Source organism: Chrysemys picta, chromosome 8, assembly GCF_011386835.1.
Source record: "Chrysemys picta bellii isolate R12L10 chromosome 8, ASM1138683v2, whole genome shotgun sequence".
Lineage (NCBI taxonomy): Eukaryota > Metazoa > Chordata > Testudines > Emydidae > Chrysemys > Chrysemys picta.
The window spans coordinates 6,360,139-6,387,739 of record NC_088798.1 but is presented as its reverse complement, the minus strand read 5'-3'; the positions used below and the strand labels follow the sequence as shown (position 1 = coordinate 6,387,739).

General features: G+C 43.1%; 1 protein-coding gene across 7 annotated transcripts; it reads left to right on the top strand.

Annotated features, from left to right (window-relative positions):
• The first annotated feature begins 1,076 nt into the window (after positions 1–1,076).
• TAL1 (TAL bHLH transcription factor 1, erythroid differentiation factor) lies at positions 1,077–27,601 on the top strand. 7 transcript variants are annotated; one of them, XM_024104942.3, is made up of 4 exons: positions 1,077–1,225; positions 6,374–6,793; positions 8,025–8,116; positions 15,150–27,601. In XM_024104942.3, exons 1-4 carry the CDS (start codon positions 1,212–1,214, stop codon positions 15,566–15,568), a joined length of 945 nt encoding a protein of 314 aa, XP_023960710.1. In that variant the 5' UTR covers positions 1,077–1,211; the 3' UTR covers positions 15,569–27,601. The 7 variants fall into 7 exon arrangements, with proteins under 7 accessions (XP_023960710.1, XP_042700954.1, XP_005284946.1 ...); XM_042845020.2 differs by having other exon boundaries at positions 1,116–1,136; XM_042845019.2 differs by having other exon boundaries at positions 1,216–1,239.

Below are 27,601 nucleotides of genomic sequence, written 5' to 3'. Positions count from 1 at the left end.
CCTGTGAATAGATTGGTATTTCAATCGAGGTAGTTAGCACGTTTGTAAAAAGCTAGTGTGGACCCTTCCCCACACGACTGATCCAGATTTATTCTTTACCTTGTGTTAATCCCCTTGATACAGCGTATATTGTATGGTTTAGAATTTAAAAAGCCAACGTATTTCTCAACGATAGGGAAAAATACCCTAAAGCATTCCAGCTTTAAAGGACAGCGATCATTTTCCACCTGATCTTCTATTTTGTAAATGGCACTCACTTGCTGTCTTGGCAGATCATTCTCTTTCAGCCATGTCTTATTGTTTTAAAGAATCAGATTGTCTTCCTCCCCCAGTCCCTTCCACCACACGTTTCACAGCCCAGCTATATTGACCGAGCACGATCCGAAATGCTTTTGTGTTTTCCCAGTTTCAAGTTGATTGTTTTCCAGGATTGACCTTTTATTTCTCACACACTCCCCTCCCCACTTTAAATCCCCGAGCCCCACATGGATTGCAGTCTTTTACCACCCCCTTCTAAACCTGATCAGATTAAATTAAAACTTAGAGATTCCCCCCCTCCATTTATGCTTGCAGTGAAGAAATATTGGGGGGGGGGGATCTTGCTTAAATGTTCCCTGTCAATTTGCTTTATTTACCCTATTGTCCCAGACAGCCCCCCCGCCTCACTCAATATCTCCAGCAATTTATTTTGGCTCATTAAATTTAATTAAGAACTGAGTAGGTGTTCCATATTTAATCAAAAAAATGCAGGGGCATAATAACCTCCAAGAGGACTAAAATAAAGAATTGCTATTCAAATGTGGGCAGTCATGGTGCATTTTTTATTACTCTGTTCTACAGTGTCTTTTTAAGAGCCTCTAAGCAGACACACCGAAAAAGCTATAAGGCATGCATTCCAAAGTTATTCCTATGCATATCCTTGCAATAAGTTCCCGCTTTCCTTCGATAAAATTGCCAAATAATAATGAATCATTTCATAAATAATGGGTTTAGAAGCTTATCAGGGCAGGCGGGCCAATGCTAGGGCTTTATCTCTGTTGGCCACATTGCTCTAGTGTTCCGTTCTCCATACTAAATAGGAAACTGGACGTGATGTGGAATTAGATCCTGCTCCAGTGAAGCCACCCAGCACTACCGTAAGAGAGAGAGGGGGGGGGGGGAAATATAGCAGCAATGAATAGGCCACAAAATGGCTCCACTCACTTTTACCAATGAAAAGCAAATGGTGAGTATATAGAGGTGTGTATCTAGAAAGGGGAAAGCGTTGTATTTTTGGCGCATTGTTTCCAGGGCTTCCTTGTGGAGAGCATTTTCGCGTTTGTTGCGCAATATGTAAAAATGCGCCACAAAAATTAAAAACAATTCTCAGTTGTTCAGTGGGTGGAGGCCGGGGGGAAGGGACGGATCTTTTTCTTTGGGGGAAATTTCGTTGAGCAAATTCATCCCAAAGCAGCCGGATATTTGATGCTGCAGGGAGAAGGCAGGATTAACCACCCTTTCTTCGGGGCAGATGCAGAAGCGAAGTATAGAGATGGGTGTATAGGTTTGGGTAGGATTGGTTTTGTTCCTTTTCATCGGGATCTGGTTTTGCTATGGAGCCAGTTAATCGGAAAGGCCCTGTTTGAACCTAGCTAGCAAGAAGCAACTCCAAAATAATGTTTTATTTCATTCTATTTTTGTTGTTGTTGTTGCTCCTGGAGGGGAAATGAACTAATACTTGGATCAATGGGTACAAATTTCCCGTTAGATCCACAGTTCTAAACAAAGAATCTAGGATAGGGGTTACGACCAGCACAAATTACGTAGGAGAAGTGGAAATTAAGACATTAAAATTATAGGATTCACCACCCCCATGTTATTCTAGTAACAAATTCGATCCGAAAGACGCAAATTCAATCAGATTCTCTGCTGGTGTTTCTAAAAGTGCGAAATATTATGAAGGCAAAGAGGAAAATCGGTTGGGAAGGGTTACTTATTTATCTTCCTACGGAAAATGAAACGATTATTATTTTCTGCTGTGGCATTTGAACAGGCTCGGGAAATGATCAGAAAAGAAAGTGCTTTGGCTTAATGGCTTGTTGGTCATTGTCTATGTGTTTCGCTGTTATTTTGCCTTGTATACTTGGGAAGGGAAAAGGAAGGATGTGTTTAAAATTGCTGATTCTTTCTTGTTTTATTGTACTCTGGTTTAACTCGTTGAAAGAGATCCAAAAATGAAATATTTCCACTTCGCAATTTTATAGCGAGAGATGTGGAGTAGACAGACATATTAGGCAGAGCTATCGACACAGGGAGTTTATATATCCTTTAGGATTACATCCCTTAAGCAGTCACAAATACCGGGATTTTTTTTTAAAAAATCATCCTGATTCATAATTAATGTCATGCTAAAGTAATTGACAGGAGGGAAATATTTCTATTGTGTGGGTGGGACTGAAAATAACCGATATTCAGGATTGGATCCCATCTCAAACTTTCAATGAGAAATTCTGACAAAGACTGTACTATATAAAAACTTCAACCTGCGTATTCATCTCCGACTGGCTTTTAGGTTTAATTTTTAGGCCCTGCACTTTTAATAACATGTCTGCAAATCTGCAGGCATCGGTTTGAGAAATGCCAGCTGAAAACAAACATCCTGTTTTCAGCTCTAGTCCGGTAATACAAATAAATCGTTGGTTTTATTTCGACCTATATGTGTGGTGGGATATATGTAGAGAGAAGTCTTTATATTCTATATTTATGTTAGTAAGGGGTTTGCATTCATGTTAAACCCATTTATTAATAGAAATATATGAATATGAAGAACAAGATATTTACATATATATTACATATATTATAAATTTGTTATATATATATATATATAACAAATAAATAAGTATAAACGTGTTTTAATTATATATATATATATAATATATATAATTATAAATTTATATATGTGTGTATATGTTATATTTATATTATTAATAGGGTATATAGACAGAAACACATCCTATCTATGCACACTATATTTATTATCTTTAATTAAATTATATATATTTATAATTTATAAATACTTATCTTTAATTAAATTATATATCTAAGTAAGTATTTGTAAAATATATATAATTTAATTAAAGATAATAAATATAGTGTGCATAGATAGGATGTGTTTCTGTCTATATACCCTATTAATAATATAACCATCCCTATATACATTGAAACTAAATAATATAGATTTTTTAATGTGATATCCAAATTCCAAGCCCAATTCACGCATAAGGGGAGATTATATTTGGCTCCAGCCCCCCAGCCCGTTAGTTCTGATTGGCTAGGGTGGGTGTACGGCGGGCATCCGTAGCCACACACCTTTCTATCAGCGTTTGCTATCTTGATGTCGATCTCTCCGGCTCCAAGGTTTTAATGTGCAGTTGATCTAAAGGAACTGGGGCAAGAGATCTCCCCCGGCCCCCGGGAATTAGTGCATTATTCCGATATGGGTTTCCTTTCTCCTTGTCAAGTCGCCAGTATCCTGGAGGTGAGAGGAGAGAAGGCAGCCCTGAGCCGGAGAGATCTTTTGTCGGGACAGGACACTCGAGGGGTTCCTACTTCACTAGGACAGATGTGACTAATCGCTCACACGATGCCCTATCCCGACAGACCCTTAGGATCCTTTCTGGAGAGGTGGCTGGGAAAGGGCCAGCGCCCTGGGATTTTTTTCAGGTCTTCTCTACAAACGACCTGGTTAACTGAACCCCGCAGAAGCCAAGGAAATTAAGGTTAGAAAGGCTGAGTCTGGGATCAGATCAGACTTCTGCTTTCGGCAAAGCACTGGGCCTCCTTTTTTTACACCAGCCCTGAAATGAACAAACCAAACTTCAGGAGGAAACAATAATTTCTCAGCGTTAAATGCGTTTTCTGTAACGATACATCCATGTGTTTGTCTGATGGCAGGTGAGCCACTAATCAGCTCCTTGCCCAGCTGATGGGTCCTGTCTCCTGCCTGCCTTGGCTAATGGCTAGAGAAGGCGCCTATAGATTGACTTCAAATGTACCTAACACATTTTGGATACGACCAGGTAGTCCAGCTACAGGATTGGGGTCTTTCGGCCCAAAGCCAGGGGCCAGTCTGCTTAAAACAAAAATCGACGGTGTAATATGTCCCCCAAATAGGAAACATCAAATGAACCCGACGCTGCTCTCCTTACTCAAGAATAGGCCCCAGAGAAGACATTGGTTTTGGAACAATATAGCTATTTCCCATTGCTGTCATATTTGATCAGACTCCACATCTTGGTTATAGACAAAGCTAGTCGTTTGAAATGAATGGGAAATCTATCTATCTATCTATCTATCTATCTATCTATCTATCTATCTATCTATCTATCTATCTATCTATCTATCTATCCCCATACACCCCCTCTATCTATCTATCTATCTATCTATCTATCTATCTATCTATCTATCTATCTATCTATCTATCCCCATACACCCCCTCTATCTATCTATCTATCTATCTATCTATCTATCTATCTATCGTATTATATTCTACTACGTTAATACGGAAATACTACATTCTTATATTTCTCAGCAAAACATTGCAATCATTGTATACAGATTAAGTATTACATTCTCCTCATGCAAGATTATCACAATGGCTTTGCTGAGAAATATACACGATGTGTGTATATTTTTATATACACACACACTATATATATACATACCTCGTACATATTTATAGTGTGTGTGTATAAAAATATACACACCCGTATATATATATATATATTGTGTGTGTGTGTGTGTGTGTGTGTGTGTGTGTGTGTGTATAAAAATATACACACCCCGGATATATTTCTCAGCAAAGCCATTGTGATCACTATGTTGCATGAGTAGAATTTAATACTTCAACTATATCTCCCTATATAACAACATAATTATCACAATGACTTTGCCGAGAAATACATTATGTGTGTGTCTATTAGAACGCAATGGTTCAGGGTTAAAGCAATCAAACGTAATACTATGTTTATAGCAAAGTACTATAATATAATGCTATATATTTGTATATACAATTATTGTAATGCAATATAATCGCCACAATGGCCCTGCATTTTATAGTGTGTGTGTATATAATATTGGATACACATATATATGTAAATACTACTATCCAGTGTGTGTATGTGTCCAGATAGAAATATCATACCCCTTTAAACAGTTCTCGAATTAGAAATAGACACGTTCTTTCATGCTCTTTAGAGCTGGTAACCATGATACATTCATCTTCAATCAACAGTTTCCACGAAGGTTGGTTGAGTTCAAAAGCGTAACCCGCGGTAGCAGCAAAACGGTGTTTCCATTGGCAATCTCGCCAGTAAACGCCTATGTAGCCCCGTCCTTTTGTCAACATTAACTGTAATAAAACGAAAAATCCGAAGCTCTCGGTTTAAAATGTGCTATTCTTTAAACACCGTCACGTCCACGTCTTCAAACCCTGGAGTTTATTCTCTCTCTCTAGCTGGACTGCAAAACAATTCGTAGAAAAGAAACGATTCCAGCGGTGGCTAAGTCACCTCCTAGTGCAACAGCAAATGTTGGATCAAGGGAAAGATTAAATGTGAGGCTTAAATAGGCAACACACACTCACATATGAAGCTAAGGCGAATAGTGAAAGGAATAGTGACCCCTGGGCTTGGGGGGATTGCACCAAGCCCATCTGTTGGCCACACCTGGCTCCGGTGAACCCTCCTCTTTTTAAATACTGGGTGAAATCCTGGTCCCACGGAGGTCCAGGGGACTTGAATGGGGCCGGGATTTCATCTCTCGTCCTGCCCGGTCGGAGAAGCTGCCCCAGCGCTTCGGGACAAATAGCTGAGCGTGCCCCTGTTCTGAGCCAAAGACTCGTTTGGCTAATTCCCCGGCTACGGAATCATTGCCGCGGGAGCCTGGCTCCCGGGCCGGAACAATGGGCGCCGAGGTGCGCTTGCCTGGACGCTGCTGTCAAACTGGCAACGTCTGGCACCGTCACCTCTTTTCTGCTCCTTTATTCCTGCCCCCCTTTTCCTTTCCCCCTCCTTTTCATCCCTCTTCCCCCTTTTCCTTCCCCCTCCTTTTCATCCCTCTTCCCCCTTTTCTTTCTTTCTTTCTTTCTTTCTTTCTTTCTTTCTTTCTTTCTTTCTTTCTTTCTTTCTTTCTTTCCACCCCTCCCACCACTTTTCTTCTTTTTTCCATCCCTCTCCCTCTCTTTTTCTCTCCGTCCCTCCTCACTTTTCTTCTTCTTTCTTTCCACCCTTCCCCCAGTCTTTCTTTCTTTCTTTCTCCCCCCTCTCGGCCGGGCAGTCCCTCCGCCTCGCAGGGGTGCCCCCACCCCCCTCACCTCCTCTCCTCTCTCCCCCAGGACGATGGAGAGGCTGCCGGCGGAGCTGCCCCCCAGTGACCCGCGGGATGCCCGCCCCCCCCAGCAGCACGATCCGGGAGCGGAAGGCACGAGCGAGCCGGAGAGCAGCCGCGGGGAGATGGAGGTCCCAGGAGAGCCCCAGCTGCTGCTCAATGGGGTTTCCAAGGAGACCGGCCGGCCCTCCCCCGGGCCCCCCGCCGCCGCCGTGCCGGTGATCGAGCTGGTGCGCAGGGACATAAAAGGCCGCGAGGCGCCCGGCGAGGCGATGCAGAGAGCGCCGGGCGCCGAGCCGTGCAGAGCCCCGGCCGAGGCCGCCTGCGACGCCCGCATGGTGCAGCTGAGCCCCCCGGCGCTTCCCCTGCCGGCGGCCGGCAGAGCCATGCTCTACAACATCGGCCAGCCGCTGGCCACCATCAACAGGTCCGTGCCCTGCCCGATCTCCCCGTCTGTCCGTCTGTCCCCGGGAGGCTGTCCGGCTTTTTCTGTCTGTCTGTCTGTCCGTCTCCTCACTCAGTGTCCTACAGCAGCATCCGCGCCCTGTCCTATCCTGAGATGAAGTCTTTAGTACCGTTTCTTCGGAAAACTGCAGGATTATTTCTCTTCTTCTCTCTCTCCGACCTCTCTCTGTCTTCCTGTCCTGCACCTATCTATCTATCTATCTATCTATCTATCTATCTATCTATCTATCTATCTATCTATCTATCTATCTATCTATCTATCCCCGTACACCCCATCTATCTATCTATCTAATCATAAAAACCGAAGTTCATAAGGACAGGAGGTTGTCTGGCAAAGGAACCTTTCTCTATCTGGGCATGTAATATTTGTGTGTGGATAATTGTGGGACAGTTTGTATGTATGTAATTTTGCAAAGCAAAACATCTGTTGTAGACCTTGGAACAAGGGTAAAATATATATATATATATATATATATAGCATACGTTAAAATTATATTAAAATGTAATATTTTAAATGCAAAGGTGTAAACGTAGACAGTGCTATATTTATCGAATGGGCAATTTTTTTGTTTCCTTGAAGAAATCTCTCAGCTCTTTGCACTGGGTGAGATGTGTGTGACCCTACAAATAATCATGACAGTGGGAAGAAATTCCTTCAGAATATGCATTGTATGTAGTGTGTGTAAATAAATATATATACACACACACACCCTACAATGCAGTTATATAATGCAATTCAATTCCATTTTCTCTCATTCAATACAAATTAATAATAGTTCAGCATATGTGTGTTATATATCATCTAGAGAAACCTGTTCTAGAGATCAGGTGGCCTGCTGTCTTAAAAGACATGCCAGAAAGTGCACATAAAAGTATTAGAATTCTATCACATTGATTGGAAGACCTACACATTTTTATCCTGGTCACTTAAGACAGATGTCTGTTATGCTGCATATGTAAATGTATGTATAATGTGTGTATGTATAATGTGTGTATGTGTATATATATCTGTACACTCACACACTCTTCTTCAAGTGGCTGCTGCACAGATGCCCATGGTGCTCCCCACGAGTGGAAATGTGCAGCGTCCATCTTGAAGAACCCCGGCGACACGGGAGAACCCTTCATGAAGTGTGTCTGTGTGTTTTCCTCCTCATTTTTTTTCTGACCTTCTCTTTGTACCTTGTTTGCAGTGGGTTTTTTGGAGAGCCAGACAGCTTCTCAATGTACAACAACAACAGAATGAAAAGAAGACCATCTCCTTATGAAGTGGAGATCAGTGATGGTGAGAATCTTTTCTTCCGCTCCTGATGGTGTATATCAAGTGCAAAGGGATGTAGCTGGTGCTTAATGTTGGTGACATGGGAAGGTTGCTTAGACCAACATGTGTTGGGATAAAATACAAAGCAATAAAAGGATGAGGGAGAGGATGACATCACTCCTACTGTCTGATAGCTTACTCCTGCCCTGGGTCTTGACTCCTGGATAATAGAGTCAATATTTCCCGCTCCATCTGGTAACCAGTCTGATGATGAAGGACTTAATAATATTGCCCCAGTTCAGCAATGCACTCTAGCAGGTGTTTAATTCCATCCCTATTCTGCAAACCACTTAGCACTTGTTTAAGGCAATGTCTACAGAGTCCATGCTGGCCTAGCCCCCTAGTGTAGATACAGTATACAAGACAGAAGGAGTTTTTCTGCCAGTGTAGGAACGCCACCTCCCTGAACAACGTTAGCTATGCTGACCGAAGTGGTCCTCTGTCAGCTTAGCTGCATCCACACTGGGGTTTTTATCAACATACTACATAGTCTAGGGAATGTGGTTTTTTCACCCCCAGACTGACATAGCTATGCCAGTATAAGTTTTCAGTGTAGACCAGGCCTAAGTCCCATTGTAGTAAGAGAGAATTATATACATGCTTGAGTGCTTTGCTGAATGGGGGCCATTCTTCTGAGGTGCAGTAATTGCAAAGACACTTCAGCAAGTCACCATATAGAGGCTTGCCTTGTGCCAGACGCTCTCAAGCAGAATTGCCCTTTGAAATTGACCAGTTCTGCTTCCAGACTGATGGCCCAGAGTTTATAATGTATTTTAAAAAATCTTTCAAAGTACGGAAGGAATTAAAAAGCCTAGGATATTATCTCACTACCTACCCCTGCGCAGTCCTATTGGTTTCAGTGGGAATGCCTGTGTGAGTAAACACTCCTGTGTAGTGTATGTTTCCAGTCAAAGGTCCTTAGTTTTTAAATCAAAGCCTAAAACTCTCCATAGTGACAGATATCTATATAAATGAGATGAAAGGATAAAAAGAAAATACATTTTAAATGATACAACATTGAAATCCAGAAAAGCCCGAAAATTCAGCTACCTTCATTTGTCTTTCTTTTTAGCTAACCTATCCAAATAAAACCCCAGTCCTCCACATTTCAAAAGAAAATTGTGAGGCTAACATAATGCTTGCAAAACATCACTCCAGTCTCACTGCATTTATCTTATTCCCTTTCCCTCCATCCTTTGTCTGTTTGTCCATTTATATTGTAAGCTGGTTCGGGCAGGGACTGTCTCTCACCATGTTTCTGTACAGCACCTAGCAGAATAGGGTCCTTATCTTGGTTGGAGCCGTTAGGTTCTACCATTATATAAATAATAATTAAGGCTGACAAATAAAAACACAAGTGTGTATCAATGTCATGAGAGTCTGAGCAAGAGTTTTAACCTTACCGCTGAGTTTACTTGTTTTTAGTGTAGATGTGAAGTTTTACTTATATATATTACACACAATAACTGTTTAGATGAGCAGTACATATATACATGTATTTGAAAGAAAAGTGAATATGTATTTACCAGATAATGTATTAGGTATAATCATTGGGCCTGGTCCTGCGGATCCCAAATTGGTTGATTAAGTATTTGCCGGATCAGGCCTCTGAACTAGGATAGTTTTGGGGGGGTGTATCTCAGGGAGCAGACTGGGACCCTGAGCCTGCAAACACTTATGCATGTGAATAACCTTAAAGTTACATGGGTGAGTGTTTGCAGGGCCAGAGGGTGCTGAAGTCAGTGGAAAGATTCCAAGGGGTTTTGGATCAAATTGATATTTAGCCAGTCAAGTAAATAGCGCAAAATTGTGCCCCTAAACATGAACATGCAACTTCCACTGACATCAATGGACTGCAGCTGATACAAGAAAGTGTAATGTCTTCAGAACAGTTATGGTTTGTCTGTCAAGTCAGATATGAAATACTCCAAGATTTGCAACATGGGTCATTTGGGGGGAGAAACAGAGACATTAAACTAGGAGCGCTCTTTGGGAGATAGAATGGCAAAATAGGCCTGGACTTTTTCTCCTAAAATACGAGCAGTGTAGGTATGCAAATTTCAGTTTTTGGATCAATGGCAGCTCTTAAGCTTTGCAAGTCCGTTCGATTTATGATCAAACCAGAAGGAGCAGGTGGAGAATTGGCATTCACAGGGGCAGGGGACTGGACAGCGCATAAGTGAGGTACAGAAATGAGAGTATGGTGGCCATTTTTAGGCCTTTCAGTTGCTTCCTCTGCCAACCAGGATAGTGGCTTAATCTGGCATGTTTAAAACCTGCACTTAGAAGAAACTGATCGCAGACGGGCCAGTCACTGACCCAGAAATATGTCTGAAGATTCTAAGCAAACAATATATATTGCAAGTAGAGTATCAGTAGCTTCTGATGTCAGCTGGATAGATTCTTCCCCCGTCTGCAGCACCCGCTCCTCTCAGCTTATTGGCTCATGAGTAACAAACCACCTGACTTCCTGGCTTTCTCCCAACCTTCATGTTTACCCCCACAGGGCTCAGCCCTGAACTGCACAAGCTGAGAGCTTCAGAGAGGAACAGTTGTGAAGCCCCCAAAGTAACTCCAATCAAAATCCTTTTTCGTGAAAACGTTTTGTCGAAGGGTTAAAATGTTTTGACCGCTCTCCAAGCCAGCTGCAAAACAAATAAATACATAAAGTTCACAAAAATTTTTGAAAACTGTTGGCAAAAAAATTCTGTTGGGATTTTGAAAAATTTCTACCACTTCTCCTTTTGATTTTTGTTATATTTAACAAATTATGGAGAAAGCCCTATTCAAGCTTCTGAATTAATTACCAGACAAATTTCATTTAGAAGAATACCTCCGTTTTTCATGACATATCCATAAAGCGTCCTGTGTTATCCATCACTTCAAATCTTTAAATCAAGAAAGGATGACTGTTTTTCTAAAAGATATGCTTCAGTTCAACCATGGATTCGATGCAGGAATCCGGAGATGAAATTCTACACCTGCATTGTGTCTGATGTCAACACAGGAACTGGGGTGAAATTCTATGGTCTGCGTTATGCCTGATGTCATCTTAGATCAGGGATTGGCAACCTTTCAGAAGTGGTGTGCCGAGTCTTCATTTATTCACTCTAATTTAAGGTTTCACATGCCAGTTATACATTTTAAACTTTTTTAGAAGGTCTCTTTCTGTAAGTCTATAATATATAACTAAACTATTGTTGTATGTAAAGTAAATAAGGGTTTTAAAATGTTTAAGAAGCTTCATTTAAAATTAAATTAAAATGCAGAGCCCCCCGGACCGGTGGTCAGGACCTGGGCAGTGTGAGTGCCACTGAAAATCAGCTTGTGTGCCACCTTTGGCACGCGTGCCATAGGTTGCCTACCCCTGTCTTAGATGATCACAGCATTTAAAAAAATTTATGAATGGATTCCTTAGGGGCACCAGCCCCCCAGTGAACTCAATGGGTATTCTGTGCATGCAAGATTGGACCCTTGGTATTTTAAATTTTTTGATAGGCTAGTGATCTCTAATATTTTCCCACTCAAATTCAAAAGCAGCAAAAGAGATTTTGTAAAATTAAACAAAACCCTCTCTGCATGAGAATCTGATTTCCATGTTTCTTGATATATTTTTTTAAGCTCGGAGGAGTATGTTTGAGTCTTGGAATTGGGCTTTGTAACAGGAACACTGAGGTTATGTCTACACTGCGTTGTAAACCTAGGTCTGTGGGACCTGCACTTGTGCACTTGGTGTTTCCAAGCTCATACTAATGCTTGAGTGTCCACACTGCATTGTAAACCTGGGTTTGCAATTGCTGGACCTGGGCCTCACACCTGTGCTAGTGCACACATTCTGCAAGGTCTGCAGCTTGAGCTGTGTCCACAGTGCAAAATGACCAGGCTTGGACCTGAGTCCCAGCAGGACTCGGGCTCTGACCCACCCCCCTAGCAGGGTCCTAGGAGGACCCAGCTCCTGAGTGCTTGCTGACCCGAGTCAGGCTGATTTGCACATGGATGGAAAAAGGCCGGGGGCTCAAACCTGAGTCTTAATGTGCAGCGTAAACATACCCTGCAAGATCTTTAATTATAGGCTAGCGGTGCAAATAGCTCTACTATTGTTATTATTTGTGTCATGGTATTGCCTGGATGCCCCACCTAGCACGGGGGACCTGTGTTCAGGGTGCTGTACAAATCCAGAGTAAGAAACAGTCCCTGTCGTTAAGATCTTACAACTGCATTTAAATGCTCGGTTGTGGTGCTCTTTGGGAGTGGAAGAATGGCCTCATGGCTTAGGTGCTTGACTGGGATTGTGGAGATGTGGGTTTTAGTCCTGGCTCTGCCAGCAACTCCCATTGTGACCTTGGTCAGGTCACTCTGATCTCTCTGAGCCTCTCCTTCCCATCTGTAAAATGGGGATGAGAGTGCTTCTGACCTTACATGGCAATCATGAGGGTAAATTTATTCATGCTTGTGAAGTGCTTGGATGCTACAGGGATGAAAGCCCAGTAAGTGCCCAGATAGCTAGACCCCCCTAAGGAAACTGAAAGTTGCAAAATTAAATTTTTACTTAATCATGGTGATTCTTGCTCTCATGCACAGGGTTGAACTGATCACCAGATTTGGGGTCAGGAAGGACATTTTCCCCCCACGGTGCATTGGCAGACACCTAGGCTTTTTCGCCTTCCTCTGGCGCATTGAGCATCTGTTAGGATCAGGTGGGCGTATCCCACACGATCAATGTCCTGCGTATGCAGGGGAGAGGGGAATCTGGGGTGGGTAGTGATGGACCTCAGTCCTTCCCATTTTCTGTGATTGTTCTTGTTATTTGGGTTGGATTTATTTTTAACGGTGGGGAGGGGAAAGGGACGATTGTGCATTTTAACTATGCGGCTCCTGGTAATGTGATTGAGATGTGTCTGTTCGCTTATACGTGGCTGATTTGGTTTGGAGGGGCCCGTAGCTTGAATCTGTCGCAGCAATGACTGCAGTTGCTTAGAAGTGTTTCCAGTTGCAAAGCCCATGGAATGGATTTTTCTCGCAACACATCATGTGTCAGTGTTTTCTTTTCCCCAGCCAGCATTTCATTTCCTAGTGTTTGGGATTTCGGTCTTCTCTGATCTTGAGGGTGGATGTATCAGGAGGCAGCCGCATTTGACTAGTATGTTGCAACAATATTATAAGTGAGCTTCAGAGCACATCGTCTATTATCCATTTGCTATAGCTGAACTCCCCACCCCAGGAGTCCAAGTGTGTGTTAACAACCAAAACACGCACAGTGCAATGGGCACCTGGCTAGAGCATCCCACTGGTAGGCACGAGCATTGGGTGATGATGGAACACTGGGCAGTCTAAACAGCTGACCACAGGCAGGTGCATATTGGCCAGGGACTTATTCCCACCATGATGCAGTAATCAGACAAGGGATTTCAAGAGTATAGCGTGTGGTCATGTGCTGTACAAGGCCATGTGATCTGTCATTCAGTGTCACCCCCATAGATATTATACATACATTTGTCCTTGGTGTTGTGCTTTTCCAGGCATGTCTCTCATCTTTAGAGTGGTTTTTGCCATGGCAACCCTCATGAGGTCTCCTGCTAGGCTCCTTCAATAACGATTTATGGAAAGCAAAATATGTATTAATAATAATACACTCGGTGAGTACTATTTGGATAGAAGTTGCACTGTCCAATAGTTGGAATGAGTGCCCGGTTGTACATGCTTCCACTGGTCCAGGGAAATGGGATGCTGAGATTGCACTCCAACCTGGATCTTACGCATGGCAGGACCCACTGATAAATCTTTCCCCTCCATGCATACAACCCCCACCCCCCACCCCCAAGGGCAGTAGGCGTTATGATCACACATTGAAAGGAGAGCACACAGTCAATGTTGCTATCTATCTGGTCTTCCGGGATGTCACCTGTTTTAGGTTAACACATTCATTCTAAAACTGGCCATGGGGTGAAACTAGCCATTTTAAATGGAGTCCACTGCTTGCCAGGCTAAATTAACAGCAGTATTTTATGGTTGTTTCTCCTCCTACAAAAGTCAATCAAAATAGAATCAGGTTGAGGGTATCTACAGGACAGGAAAAGCATGGTCAGCAACAGCATCATTGTAAGGAGCTCCAGCTGCTTTGCCAACGTTCCACAATGCTGACCCGAAGAGAAAGCTTCTAAAACTGATAGGGGTTCCAGGATGATTTGGTTCCTGGTCTCCATTCAGAATTCCAACACAGGCACTAATTTTTGTTTGGTTGGTTTTGGTCATAGACTATCAGGGTTGGAAGGGGCCTTAGGAGGCCATCTAGTCCAACCCCCTGCTCAAAGCGGGACCAATCCCCAGACAGATTTTTGCCCCAGATCCCTAAATGGCCCCCTCAAGGATTGAACTTACAACCCTGGGTTTAGCAGATCAATGCTCAAACTGGGAGGGAGGCTGGTTTTGTAATGTGGCTACCTGTTCCCAAGGAATTGGGCTGAGTACCAGCAACTCATTTCACATAGGCCATCAAATGGACACGTAACAGCTTTAAGCTCCCTACCAGCTTTGGGTTTGTATCAAATAAATGATTTAGACAAGTATCTGCATCCTGACCATAGAACCACCAAAACCTCTGCTCTCTCACGTTGTCTCTTGTCATATCTGTTTTGGCCAATGTTAAGAGAAGTTAATGAAGTATAAAATATAAGGCAGCTGCATGAGCTAACCTTGTACAAGTCCTTTATCACTGGGATATGATGAAAACAAAGAGCCTGCTAATCACATATATGGCCTAAGCTTTCAAACTTAACTGACTAAAGTTAGACACTTAAATAGAAATGATCTGATTTTCAGTTCCCATTGGCTCGAACGGAAGTTGTGGAAATTCTAAAAACCAGCCCACTTCTGTTGAGATGCCTACCTAGGGAAGTAGGTGCCTAAAGTTAGTCACATTGGGAAATTTTGACCGTTAAGTGAAATGACAAATAATCTGTTTAATGCTGCCCCTAATCATGCACTATTGTAATTTCAGGTCCCCATACAAAAGTGGTCCGCCGCATTTTTACCAATAGCCGGGAAAGGTGGAGACAACAGAATGTCAACGGTGCATTCGCAGAGCTTCGTAAACTCATTCCGACCCACCCACCTGACAAAAAACTGAGCAAGAATGAAATTTTACGTCTGGCTATGAAATACATCAACTTCCTGGCCAAACTGCTTAATGACCAGGAAGAAGAAGGAAACCAAAGGGGCAAAGCGAACAAAGACACTGGGATAGTCCAAGAGGACCTCCTGCAGGACATGTTGTCTCCAAACTCTAGCTGTGGAAGTTCTTTAGATGGAGCAGGGAGCCCGGACAGCTTCACAGAAGAACATGAAACATTAGATTCAAAGCATACGAGGACTCTTCATCACTCCATTCTTCCTGTAGAAGGCAATGCCCAGCGATGACGACCTTACAGATCCCTCCTAAAACACAGAGGGGAAAATAAACCCTAAGTCTTTGGGTCTTGGAATTACACCCTATTTTCTCAGCTCGACATCTCCAAAAAGAAAACAGGAACTTGAGCTCATCAAGTTCTCACTCCAATATTTCTAAAGGTCACAATCCCTGAACTAAAAGGACAGTTTGCTGATGGAGAACAAGACCAAATCAAGTGGACATTCAACATTTAGGTACTTGATCGGACGGAGACAAAAGTCATCTTATTGTACATATTGTTCATGGATGTAATACTGGATGGGGGGAGGGAACACTGCTGACACCTCTTCAATATCAAGTGATTGGATGATGATCTCTTGAAACAGAATAATCATGGATCAGAAACAGGCAGCAACTCCCTCTTTCACTGCCAAATGGAAGCTACATGTCCCTTCCATTTGCATGTGGCACTTGGAAACTACCAAAATCTCTAACCGTTCTGCAGCATCTCTCCAAACCATTCTGATGACGTATATGCAACTTGTCGGTGTGGAAGCTAGGACAAAGCCTTCTTGTTGTCCAAGAGCTTTTGACTGTACCTTTTTAAAGAGCTGAAAAATGCCTCCGACTAAAGAACTATTACAAGGAATGAGACTTTTTTTTCCCCCAACCCCCCCCCACAAAACCTTAGCCTAACTTTGGATTGTTTGAGGTGTTGTATTTATGATGTGGAATTACTTCTGTTTAATAACCGTCATGCAGTATCCACTGAAAGAAAAGGTACACAGATGTTTCCTGCTCTCTCCCCTCCCAACTACTGCGCAATGGCTGAAATCCTGGCCCGGTTGAAGTCTACGGGAATCTTGTCACTGGCTTCAGTGGGGACAAGACGTCACCCGAGGATTACACATTTCAGTATGGGCGAGCAGGAATTTTCCTTGCAATTGTCATCCTGGTATTTTAGTTAAAAACAAAGGCAGGGGTGGAATAACAAATTGTGTGTGTGTAGAAGGGATATAAAAGAGATTGAATTATGTGCTTTGACTTGTTGGGTTTTACCCATTTGGAAAGGATGGTTATTTCACTTACCCTCCCCTCTCCAGTCTGTTCATTAGCCCCCTGGTTTGATCCTGCCTCTTTGTCTACTTAAGACTTCCGCCAGAGCCTTGTCTACACAAGGATGTGTGGCCATCTCTAGACTTCTCAGAAGCAAAGCAGTTGACCTGGGCTTTGAGACTCACAGCCGCGGGTTTGTTCTTGCTGTGTAGATTTACACTAAGGACTGGTCTACACTGGGGGGGAGGGGATCGACCTAAGATACGCAACTTCAGCTACGAGAATAGCGTAGCTGAAGTCGATGTATCTTAGTTCGACTTACCTTGGATCCTCACGGCACGGGGTCGATTGCCGCGGCTCCCCCGTCGACTCTGCTTCTGCCTCTCGCCGAGCTGGATCCAGTACAGCAGTCAACAGGAGACCGCTCGGGGATCGATTTATCGCGTCTACACTACATGCGATAAATCGATCCCCGATAGATCGATCGCTACCCGCCGACCCAGCGGGTAGTGTAGATGTAGCCCGAGATTCAGTGCTATTAGCGACACATACAGCAATTCCCAGGCATGCAGACGTACTGTAAGTTGGTGGCCACATATAATCAGATCACTTTAAAACAGAAATGATCCTCCATCTGAAGATGTCCATTGAAGGACACTTTAAAAAAAGCAGAGTACTTAAAAAGTGTGGCCTCGATTCTCAACTAGCGCAAATCAGGGTCGTTCCATTGACTCCCATACTATGGCAGTTTACACAGGCTGAGAAGCTAAACCCTGCATATCCCATGAACAGCAGAACCTACATAGGACTCTCTTTTTCCCACTTGCTAATGTTCGACGGAGCCATCGCACCAGAAACAAATTTTCTCGTTATCCACTTCCTCAACAGAGATTCAGAAAAATCCACACAACACTGGAAAGCCCCCTTCTTTGTAAGGGAAAATCACTAGAATGAGTACACTTCATACAACCCTATCTTTTATTTATCATAGGTGTTGAGGTACAAGGCAATGCAGATATTTCCATGTGTGAGCATTTAGAGCCATTAGTTTGCCTATTGGAAAGCCAGGTTGACCCTATTTTTATTTCAGGGTACAGTCACTTCTTTTTTTTAATGCCTGTTTATGAAAATGGGTCGATACTATCTTGGAAGTAATATGAGCGAAGCTGGGTTCTCTCGGTGAGGTGTGTGGGTATATTTAGGAGGATGCTCTGAGTTCCCCATTGATATTTTAGGGTGATCCCAATCCCATAAATGGTCTCAGAATTCACCCCTATGCAGAGGGCCAGTACGTTGCACATATAAAGTCCTCAAATGGGGCTCAGGTGAGACTTACATTATGTGGGCATTAGTCAGGGTCAGTTTCACCGTCTGGTCTTATCTAAAGGCCAGACCTTGCTCCAAAGGGAGTTGTCACTGACTTCAACTCAGACGCTGGTCGGGGACGCTTACTGTGATGAGGGGAACTATCTAGTGGGGTAAGACATTGGAACCTGAGCCTGAGAGATGCTGAGGATTCTTAGCTCCTGCAGGGGGCGCTCATCACTTTGCAAGATCAGGGGCTCAGTAGTTTCTGGGGGAGGAGGGAGAGACATTTTGTTACGAAGATGAAGTCTTATTCCTTCTTTTAAGGGATTAAAATAATAATGACATTTTACCCCTTTTTGGACGGATATTCCAAGACAAGTCATTTCAAATGTTAGAAATCCCCCCTCCCGCCCCCTTTTTTTTTGTATCTGAAAGGAAGACAAAAATGGTACAACTTATAACCCTTTTACAAAACACACATATTTGTAGCCTCTTAGCAGAATACAACTTAAGTATATCTGAGGTATGTATAGTTGTACTTTAATTGTGATTTGAATGGTACATCTCCTATTTCTCCGTCTCTTCTTTCTGCCTGCTCTATGTCTTGGTGTATATAACATCATCCCATTTATGTTTGGAATCAGCACTTTCAGTCAATGTTGTACTCTGTGATGAATTCTTTTCTTTTCTTTTTTTAAAATTCCTTTGGTTTCTGCATTTTTCTGCAGAAGTTAAGTAACCAGACCTGGTACCCTTATTATCTTTGTAAAGCCGATTAGGCAACCCACTGTGGATGTGCTATTTAGAAAACACATTTGTTGTAATGTGTGTGTATATATAAATATATATATATAATGAATATATCGAGAATATTTCTAAATAAAGTTTTACAAATCAGCCTCTGCTCTTTTTCTTAATGCTTGTCATTCAGTATTTTTTTTCCTCCATTTTCATGAGCTGTAACTGCAACCGGATGTCAGTGGGTGTTATAACAGAAGATGGGAGTCGACTGCCGTCTCTTTGGGCTTGTCTTCACTACCCGCCCGGATCGGCGGGTAGAAATCGATCTCTTGGGGATCGATTTATCGCGTCTCGTTGGGATGCGATAATCGATCCCCGAATCGACGCGCGTACTCCACCAGCCCAGATAGGAGTAAGCGCCGTCGACAGGGGAGCCGCGGCGGTTGATTTGCCTCCGTCCTCACAGCGGGGTAAGTCGGATCGGATACGTCGAATTCAGCTACGCTATTCCCCTAGCTGAATTTGCGTATCTGAAATTGATCCCCTCCCGTAGTGTAGACGTAGCCTTTAGCTCAAGCTGTAGGGAGTCCAGTACTGCCAACCTCAAGCATGAGCGTAGCTTTAAAAAAATAAAAGGCAAGATTGACTTAAAAATCATGAGATCCTTTTAACAATAATAAAACATGCACCTTTTCTCTGCCTTTTCCAGCTCTTCTCTGCAACCAGCAGGGTTAGAAATTTCACTTATTTTCAAAAATAAAAGCTGAGATTCTCTTGCTGCCTCTTGATTCCAAGAGCTGGGGATTTAAGAAAAACGCCAAACATCGTTAGACACACGGAAGTTGGTAACATGGAGACTCATGTGATTAGTTGTGGTCATCATGCTACATTGAAGTGCAACACGCTGGACACTAGTTTCTCGTTGAGGAGACTTGGGTTCCAATCCCAGCTCTGTCATGTGCCTCAGTTTCCCCATCAGGGACTAACAATACTGACTTTCTTTGTACCGTGCTTTGATATCTGAAGATGAAAAGTGCTATATAAGTGCTAGTTGTTATTGTTCTATTTCTAACTCCCATGATTCAGCCAACTCCGATGATAAATATTTTGTGTCTCTTAGCATGAGTGGAGAAGGGGAGAAATCCTACATATAGAGAGAGAATTAAATGAAAAGCGAAAGAAATAAGAATAATAGGAAGGGGGAAGGTGCTAAGGGACCCCTCCTGTTTAATGTGCTCATTTCAAACATGGCCATTGTGATCGAGAGCAATTAGCTGTGTTGCTTGACTGCTAAACATTCCCATGGGGGAAAAAACTCCCCCTTCACATCTGGTCTCACCTCTTATTTATGAAACAAACTGATGAGGGCTCAGTGGAGAGAACATAAGAACGGCCATACTGGGTCAGACCAAAGGTCCATCTAGCCCAGTATCCTTTCTTCCGACAGTGGCCAATGCCAGGTGCCCCAGAGGGAATGAACAGAACAGGGAATCATCAAGTGATCCATCCCCTGTCACCCATTCCCAGCTTCTGGCAAATAGACCCCATCCCTGCCCATCCTGGCTAATAGCCATTGATGGACCTATCCTTAAGGAATGTATCTAGTTCTTTTTTGAACCCTGTTATAGTTTTGGCCTTCACAACATCCTCTGGCAAGGAGTTCCACAGACTGACTGTGTGTTGTGTGAAAAGATCCTTCCTTTTGTTTGTTTTAAACCTGCTGCCTATTAATTTCATTTTGTGACCCCTAGTTCTTGTGTTATGAGAAGGAGTAAATAACACTTCCTTATTTACTTTATCCTCAGCAGTCATGTTTTTATAGACCTCAATCATATTCCCCTTCAGTCGTCTCTTTTCCAAGATGAAAAGTCCCAGGCTTATTAATCTCTCCTCATATGGAAGCTGTTCCATACCCCTAATCATTTTTGTTGCCCTTCTCTGTACCTTTTCTAATTCCAATATATCTTTTTTGAGATGGGGTGACCACATCTGCATGCAGTATTCAAGGTGTGGCTGCATGGATTTATATAGAGGCAACATGATATTTTCTGTCTTATCTATTCCTTTCTTAATGATGTCCAACATTCTGTTCACCTTTTTGACTGCCACAGCATATTGAGCGGACGTTTTCAGAGAACTGTCCACAATGACTCCAAGATCTTTCTTGAGTGGTAACAGCTAATTTAGACCCCAACATTCTATATGTATAGTTGGGATCTTGTTTTCCAATGTGCATTACTTTGCATAATGAACTGAGCTTCCATTTAAACAAAGTCAAATTTATGAAATGCTTTAACACATGAGGAGGGTAATTGCTTTTTAAAATAGATCATTATCAAGAGATGTGTAGAAATAAATACTTTTTAAATGGGTGAGCCTACAGCACTTGATATAAAGCATTTACAAACTAAGTTACATACAATTATTGACTCTGTGTGTACGCGTGTGTGTATAAAAACAGCTATACTGGTTCAGATCAATGATCCATCTAGCCCAGTATCCTGTTGTCTAAGCGTGGCCAGTGCCAGATGCTTCGTAGGGAATGAACAGAATGGGGCAATTTAGAGTGATCCATCCCCGTCATCCAGTTCCAGCTTCTGGCAGATGGAGACTTAAGGACACCCGAACCATGGAGTTATGTCCCTGACCGTCTTATCATAGCCACTGATGGACCTATCCTCCATGGACTTATCTAATTCTTTTGGCCTTCACACCATCCCCTGGCGAGGAGTTCCACAGGTTGATTGTCCGTTGTGTGAAGAAATACTTCCTTTTGTTTGTTTTAAACCTGCTGCTGATTAATTTCATGGGGTGACCCTTAGTTCATGTGTTATATGAAGGGATCAATAACATTTTCTTATACACATTCTCCACACCAGTCACACATTTGTAGACCTCGCTCATATTCCCCTTATGCGTCTCTTTCCTAAATTCAACAGTCCCAGTCTTTCCTCGTATTGAAGCCGCTCCATACCCCTAACCATTTTTGTTGCATTTACTGCACAGCTCATTTTATAAGGGCTAGCAGCACATGCATTATGTGGTGCAGTCTTGCAGCGACGTGGACTGGACTAGCAATATGTTTTTTCCACTTCTAATTTCTATTATCCTATAATAATTTGTTTGAATAAAAATAGCATTCTTCTATTAACCATTTGCAGCAAATTATCTAAGAATCCTCTCTGAATTTGTATAGAGTTCCAGAAAGCTCATTAAAAAAAACACCCGATTTTAGTTTCTCTCGGTGAAATTCACCATTTAGCTGCAAGAGGTCTATGCACCCCTTAAGCTTCCAAAATAGGGCACAGATGGGGCTGAAACAGAGCACAGCACTCGGAATACGCTGATCTTCCCCTTCTGCGATTGGCTGGCAACACCCTGAGGAGCAAGGTCAGACATTGTTCATGTTCTACTCTTCACTTTAAACAGTTGTCCGAGTTTTTTTTTTTTAAATTATTATTATGAAAGCTCACTGGCCTGCGGATGAGACGTTGGCCTGTGAGCAACGTGGCGCAAACACCCATTGCATGTTTATCGGTAGCATGGTTGATCGCTGCCTGACAGCTGCTTTTCACCCTGCCCTTTCGTACACTGTCATCCCACACCCGCCGGGGAAAAGAGATGATAGTTTGCATGTATTTTATCTCTCCCTGACACCTTACCCCATCCCTCTTCCTCACCAGGAAAGCTTCACCCTCCCCGGTGTATTTGTTTTAAACTTAACTGCCTTCAGGACCCTGTTCTCCTTTGCTCATTTTGTTCTGCATGGGCTCAAGAACGGGCTGTTGGTTTAAAATTAAAAGCACCAGCAAAACACCATCATAACACTGGGACAAAGGGCTTGACCCCAAACCCACTGATGCTAATGGAAAAACTCCCACTGATTTCAGTGGGATTGAGATCAGACCCCTCGCAAAGCAGTTTAAGTTCAAACCATACAAAATAGTCCATGAACAGACTAAGGTCCAGATCCTCCGAGTTGTTTAGGTGCCCAACTCCCATTGAAATCAATGAGAGTTAGGCACCTTTGAGGATCTGAATTTAACATCCCGTGGTGGCATGTATAAAACCCACACCAACCAAGAAGGGATTAACTAGATCTCTAGAGCTCTAATTGGCCTCACCTTGTTACAAATGCAGGCTTAGGGAGGAGTGCAAAGGTGGAGTCTCCTTCCTTGGAGGTTTTTAAGGCCCGGCTTGACAAAGCCCTGGCTGGGATGATTTAGTTGGGAATTGGTCCTGCTTTGAGCAGGGGGTTGGACTAGATGACCTCTTGAGGTCCCTTCCAACCCTGATATTCTATGATTCTATGATTCTATGAAGGAGATCATTGCAGTGAGGGGGAAGAGATCCAGGAGTGAGGGACGCTGGAGTTCTTGCTCTGTGAAAAGGACTTGACAGAACCTGGGTGGAGGGAGAACCTAAGATGGCCTCAAAGCTCAAGCCCAGGCTAGGTGGGCTGTAGTCCACGAAAGCTTATGCTCTAATAAATTTGTTAGTCTCTAAGATGCCACAAGTACTCCTGTTCTTTTTGCGGATACAGACTAACACGGCTGCTACTCTGAAATCTGTAGCTTGTATCTGTGTCTGTTTTTTGAGAGTTGCTGAGGGACTCCAGGGGCAGCCCTGGGAGCGGCTGCTCTGGAAGAAGAGTGAGGCTGAAAAGGAGGCGCTGAAGAAGTGGCGTCTGCCATTGTTTTGTGGGCCATTATTTGTTTGGGACATTGACACCCTGGAAGGGATGAAACTAAAAGGTGACCTGGCTGGAGGGCCGAGTCACCAACTCTGCAGACCACTGAAGTCCTGGGGAGAGGGAGGCAGAAGCTCCAAGTGCTATCCTTTGGTTGTAGGGCAAGAGAAGTCCAGATTTGTGAGTTGGTGGGGAGCTTTGGGCGTGGCTTGCTGGAACGCTGGCAAGCGATCGAAGTGGGCGCTGATTTACCGTGTGCTCCATAGTTTGCGACCGGCGGCCACAGTCCCATTGTGCGTTGTCTCTCATCTTCCAAAGGTGAAAGGGAGGTGACAGTGGCCACCTTGCAATGTTCTAAAATGGCTCAGTGTGTACCATTATATCCGGGGAAGGGTGAAGCCTGTACGTTGTTTTGTGGGGTCAGCAATCTGGTGTATGTTTGGGACGTTCTCCTTCTCCCAGAATTCTTTCCAGGATGAGTCAGGATTTCACGAGAACACGTTCAGAGCGCTGGCCTAACCCCCAAAAGGCTTGCGAGATTTCAGACATGGGGACAAGACAACAACATTCACATGGTGCTCCCGTAGCGTGTTATTGACTAACCCAACGAATGTCATCAGGAGGCCAGCGGACACAGACGTGTTGATCTCCTGGTATGATTAGCAACGTGAAATGCTGTGTCATGCCATGAGAGGGTGCTCTGGGATAGTCAGACCAGGACAGAGCCCAATCCAGAAAAGCCCCTAACCCCGTGTTTCACATTAAGCATGCGAGGAGTTCGATATTTTTCAAAGCAGCTACTCACATGCTTAAAGCTAAGTGTGTGCCTAAGTGCTTTGCAAGATTGGGACCTTAAAAAAGGATTGGATCAAATCTACAAATGCCAGTGCAGTAGATCTTAATTCATATACATCCAGGCTACAGATGCAATCCTGCATTAAAGAGAAAGAGTATCTTCCTCAGGTGAACATGTGAAAATAAGAGAGTGCCAGGATATGTGCATAAAATGATGGTATAAAGAAGAAATATAAATAGATGGGAAGAAATCCTGCATCTGAGGCTCTCATGGACTTTAATGGGAGCTGTCTGCTTAGGTAGTGTCTGCATAGACCCTGTGCTGGCCTTCTGCAGAATCTTATCCTGAGTGCATCCAGGAGACGCATTCGACCCACTGATAGCCCATGACCGGAGTGTGAATAGAAATGAAGAAATACTAGGGGAGAATAATTCCCTGCACTTTAGAACTGAGTGAAATTCCGTGGCCCGTGTTATGCAGGAGGCTTAGTATGAGACACTAAATGAGCCTAGTGCTTCCTTCTGGCCTTAAAATCTATGAATCTAGAATAACAGGCTCAAAGCCAGGCTAGAGGATGATCTGGCTCCTGCTCTAGCTGCAAAATTCAGATCCAGAAGTAGGGGGATGTTTATAATGGGCCAGTCCAAATCCTTCCCGCAAATCTAGAGAAAGGCAGAGAAGCACCATTCAGCTCCATGCTTGGACCTGAATTTTCCCAAAGGCAGGGGGGTAGTTTTCAATCCTGGGTACTGGTCCAGGCCCAGCTACGTTGGCTCCATCTTCCTCGTAAACAAGCAACGTGTTATAAAAAGAATCAAATATGTTCTTATTTGTGATGGTTTCCCAGCTGCTGTTCAGAGTGGCATTGCTGAGTGAAGGCATGTTTAAAAATAGGACACTGGGGAATCGTTCAGATGGTACTTTAATCCTATCACCTGCAAGGTAGAGATGGCCCAAAATGTCTGCCAGCAGCTGTTTACTCAATAGTGGAAGAGTTCAGCCTTATAGAACCAATGTGTATTGTCAGCGTGGGGGGCAAGGTCTGCCCTGGGGCAGGAGTACTTTACTGGGCCTTGGCTGATTGTGCCACATTCTCAAATGCCTTAAGAACCCACTCTGCTGGAAATAACCCATGTGGAAAATGAGTGAGCCCCTACAGAATGCCCTACAAATGTTTCCGTAGGTCCTGATCCAAAGCCCACTGAAATCAAGGGTCAGGCCCTTATCGAGGGCTGGGTTGGCTGCTTACCAAATGCTCTAACGACTCCAGTCTGACATTCCGTACACACCCAAATCTCCCAGTGGAATCCATGTGAAATTTGGATGCACAGAGAACACAGGCTCAGTCCCATTATTTGTACAAAGAAGAACAGATTGCAGCTGTCCACATCTTTAATACAGGTGCTTGCTGTCAACTATCCATTTTGATCACCAGGGTCCCTAAGATGTGAGCCTGGCCCGTGAGTTCCATATTATCTGACTTCCCAAATAACACAGGTTATCAAAACATCTCTGACCTATTTCCTGTTGGAACGACAGCAGATCTTTTAGAAAAAACATCCAATCTTGATTTAAAAATTGCCAGTGATAGCGAATTCACCACAACCCTTGGTAAACTGTTTCAATGATTAATTGCCCTCACTGCTAGAAATGTATGCCTTATTTCCAGCTTGAATTTGTCTTGCTTCAACTTCCAGCCATTGGCTACTGACAAACCTTTGTCTAGTGTTGGAGAGTGGAGACATTTTTCACTCAAAACAGCTCAATGAAAACCTTCATGGAAAATGGTCATAGTGGCCAACATTTTCTGCATTTTGATGAAAAATAAAATCCCCAATTTTTTTTTACGGTATTTAGAACACCAAAAAGTGTGCAGGGTGTTGTGTTTTCTTTCCCCCTGTTTGTTTTTGGTTTTTTTTTGCAAAACATTTTCACAGGGAATCCTGAAAAAACCTCATCCAAATACTTCACAATTTCCCACTGGAAATAATTCAGCTTTTGACCAGATGTATTTGTTTGGTTTTTGAACTACAGGGCTTGGAGAATTGAAATATATTCACAGGCTCAATATACATCACTGTTCTTTTTGATGCTTACTTACGTGAAACAGATTAGAGACCTGTAGATAGAATCTTAGGGCATCATTTTCTCCTACAAGGGAATAAACCACACAGCAGCGTGGAAACATATTGAGTTTCAACTGGTAGAGTAAATGTTTCCAATGGGGAGGGAGGGACCTCCCTGAAAAGAGCTGTGAGATGAGCCTTCACAAATAACAGTGTCAGGACAAATTAATTGGCTACATGCATCCTTTCCAAAGGTGATCAGCATCTTGGCATGCTTTCACCATGGGAAATGTCTTGGCAAACAGTGGTTCTCCTCTTGTTTCATAAACTCTAAGCCCAAAAATTCAAAGGCACGAAAAATGCATTCTGTTTTTGTTTGTTCATTCAAGTGTCTACCATGTAATGCCCCAAAAGCTCAGTGATAGAATTCCAGCTGGGCGTTTTCAGAAAGATCTCACGTTGCACCAGAATACGCAGTGTAACCAACCAGAAATATTCAAGTCCTTCCTCACGATCCATTGTTTTTGTCAATTTAATCCCCAGTGCCTGTTCTTATTTAGTGCTTGCAACCAGCAAAGAAACTGGGATGGGGGTTAGATTAAAAAATAAATAAATACAAAGGAGAAGCTGGTACATATACTTAGTTCAGACAAAAGAAAACCAAAAACACAATAAGGTCACCCGGACTTTTGAAAATTTCATCTTTAAGCTTGATTATCTGCATATAATTAGAAAAAAAAGGCAGTCTTTCTGGAATGATCATGTTACAGGACAGTCTAAACTGCCATTCAGTGCTTTTTTCATGTACCTGTATTGTTAATAGGATTCCCACAGTCATAAATTAAAATATGCAGAAACACAGGATCCAAACATTCCCAGCCTCGAGAGTGATGAGAAAGCTTCACCTCCTCATTATTATACAGAACCAGCAATGGGAACGAGTAATTTATTGCTCTCCGAAACGACTCAATATGTCCCTTTTCCCATGTGCTTGACGGAGCTCAGCTAGTTATCTGCCTTGCCTCAATATTCCTGCTGCAGGACAAAAGCTGCATCAAACTAACTGGACCCAGGGGAGAAAAAGTGGCCATATCGGATGTATTTACTAGATGAGCCCAGCCAGGAGAGGGGTGGGATAGCTCAGTGGTTTGAGCATTGGCCTGCTAAACCCAGGGTTGTGAGTTCAATCCTTAAGGGGGCTACTTAGGGATCTGGGGCAAAATCAGTACTTGGTCCTGCTAGTGAAGGCAGCAGGCTGGACTCAGCTCAACTCAACTCAATGACCTTTCAAGATCCCTTCCAGTTCTAGGAGATAGGATATCTCCATTAATTTAAGCAGAGATCAGTATCCTAGCAGCTCTCATTCAAGAACTGCAGTGTGGCATGTGGCAGCTGGTGAGGGAAA

Excerpts from the sequence above, each read along its gene's own strand:
- TAL1 (XM_024104942.3), top strand. Across the intron at positions 6,794-8,024 it reads CCGCTGGCCACCATCAACAG|TGGGTTTTTTGGAGAGCCAG; the intron begins GTCCGTGCCCTG and ends CCTTGTTTGCAG. Across the intron at positions 8,117-15,149 it reads TGAAGTGGAGATCAGTGATG|GTCCCCATACAAAAGTGGTC; the intron begins GTGAGAATCTTT and ends TTGTAATTTCAG.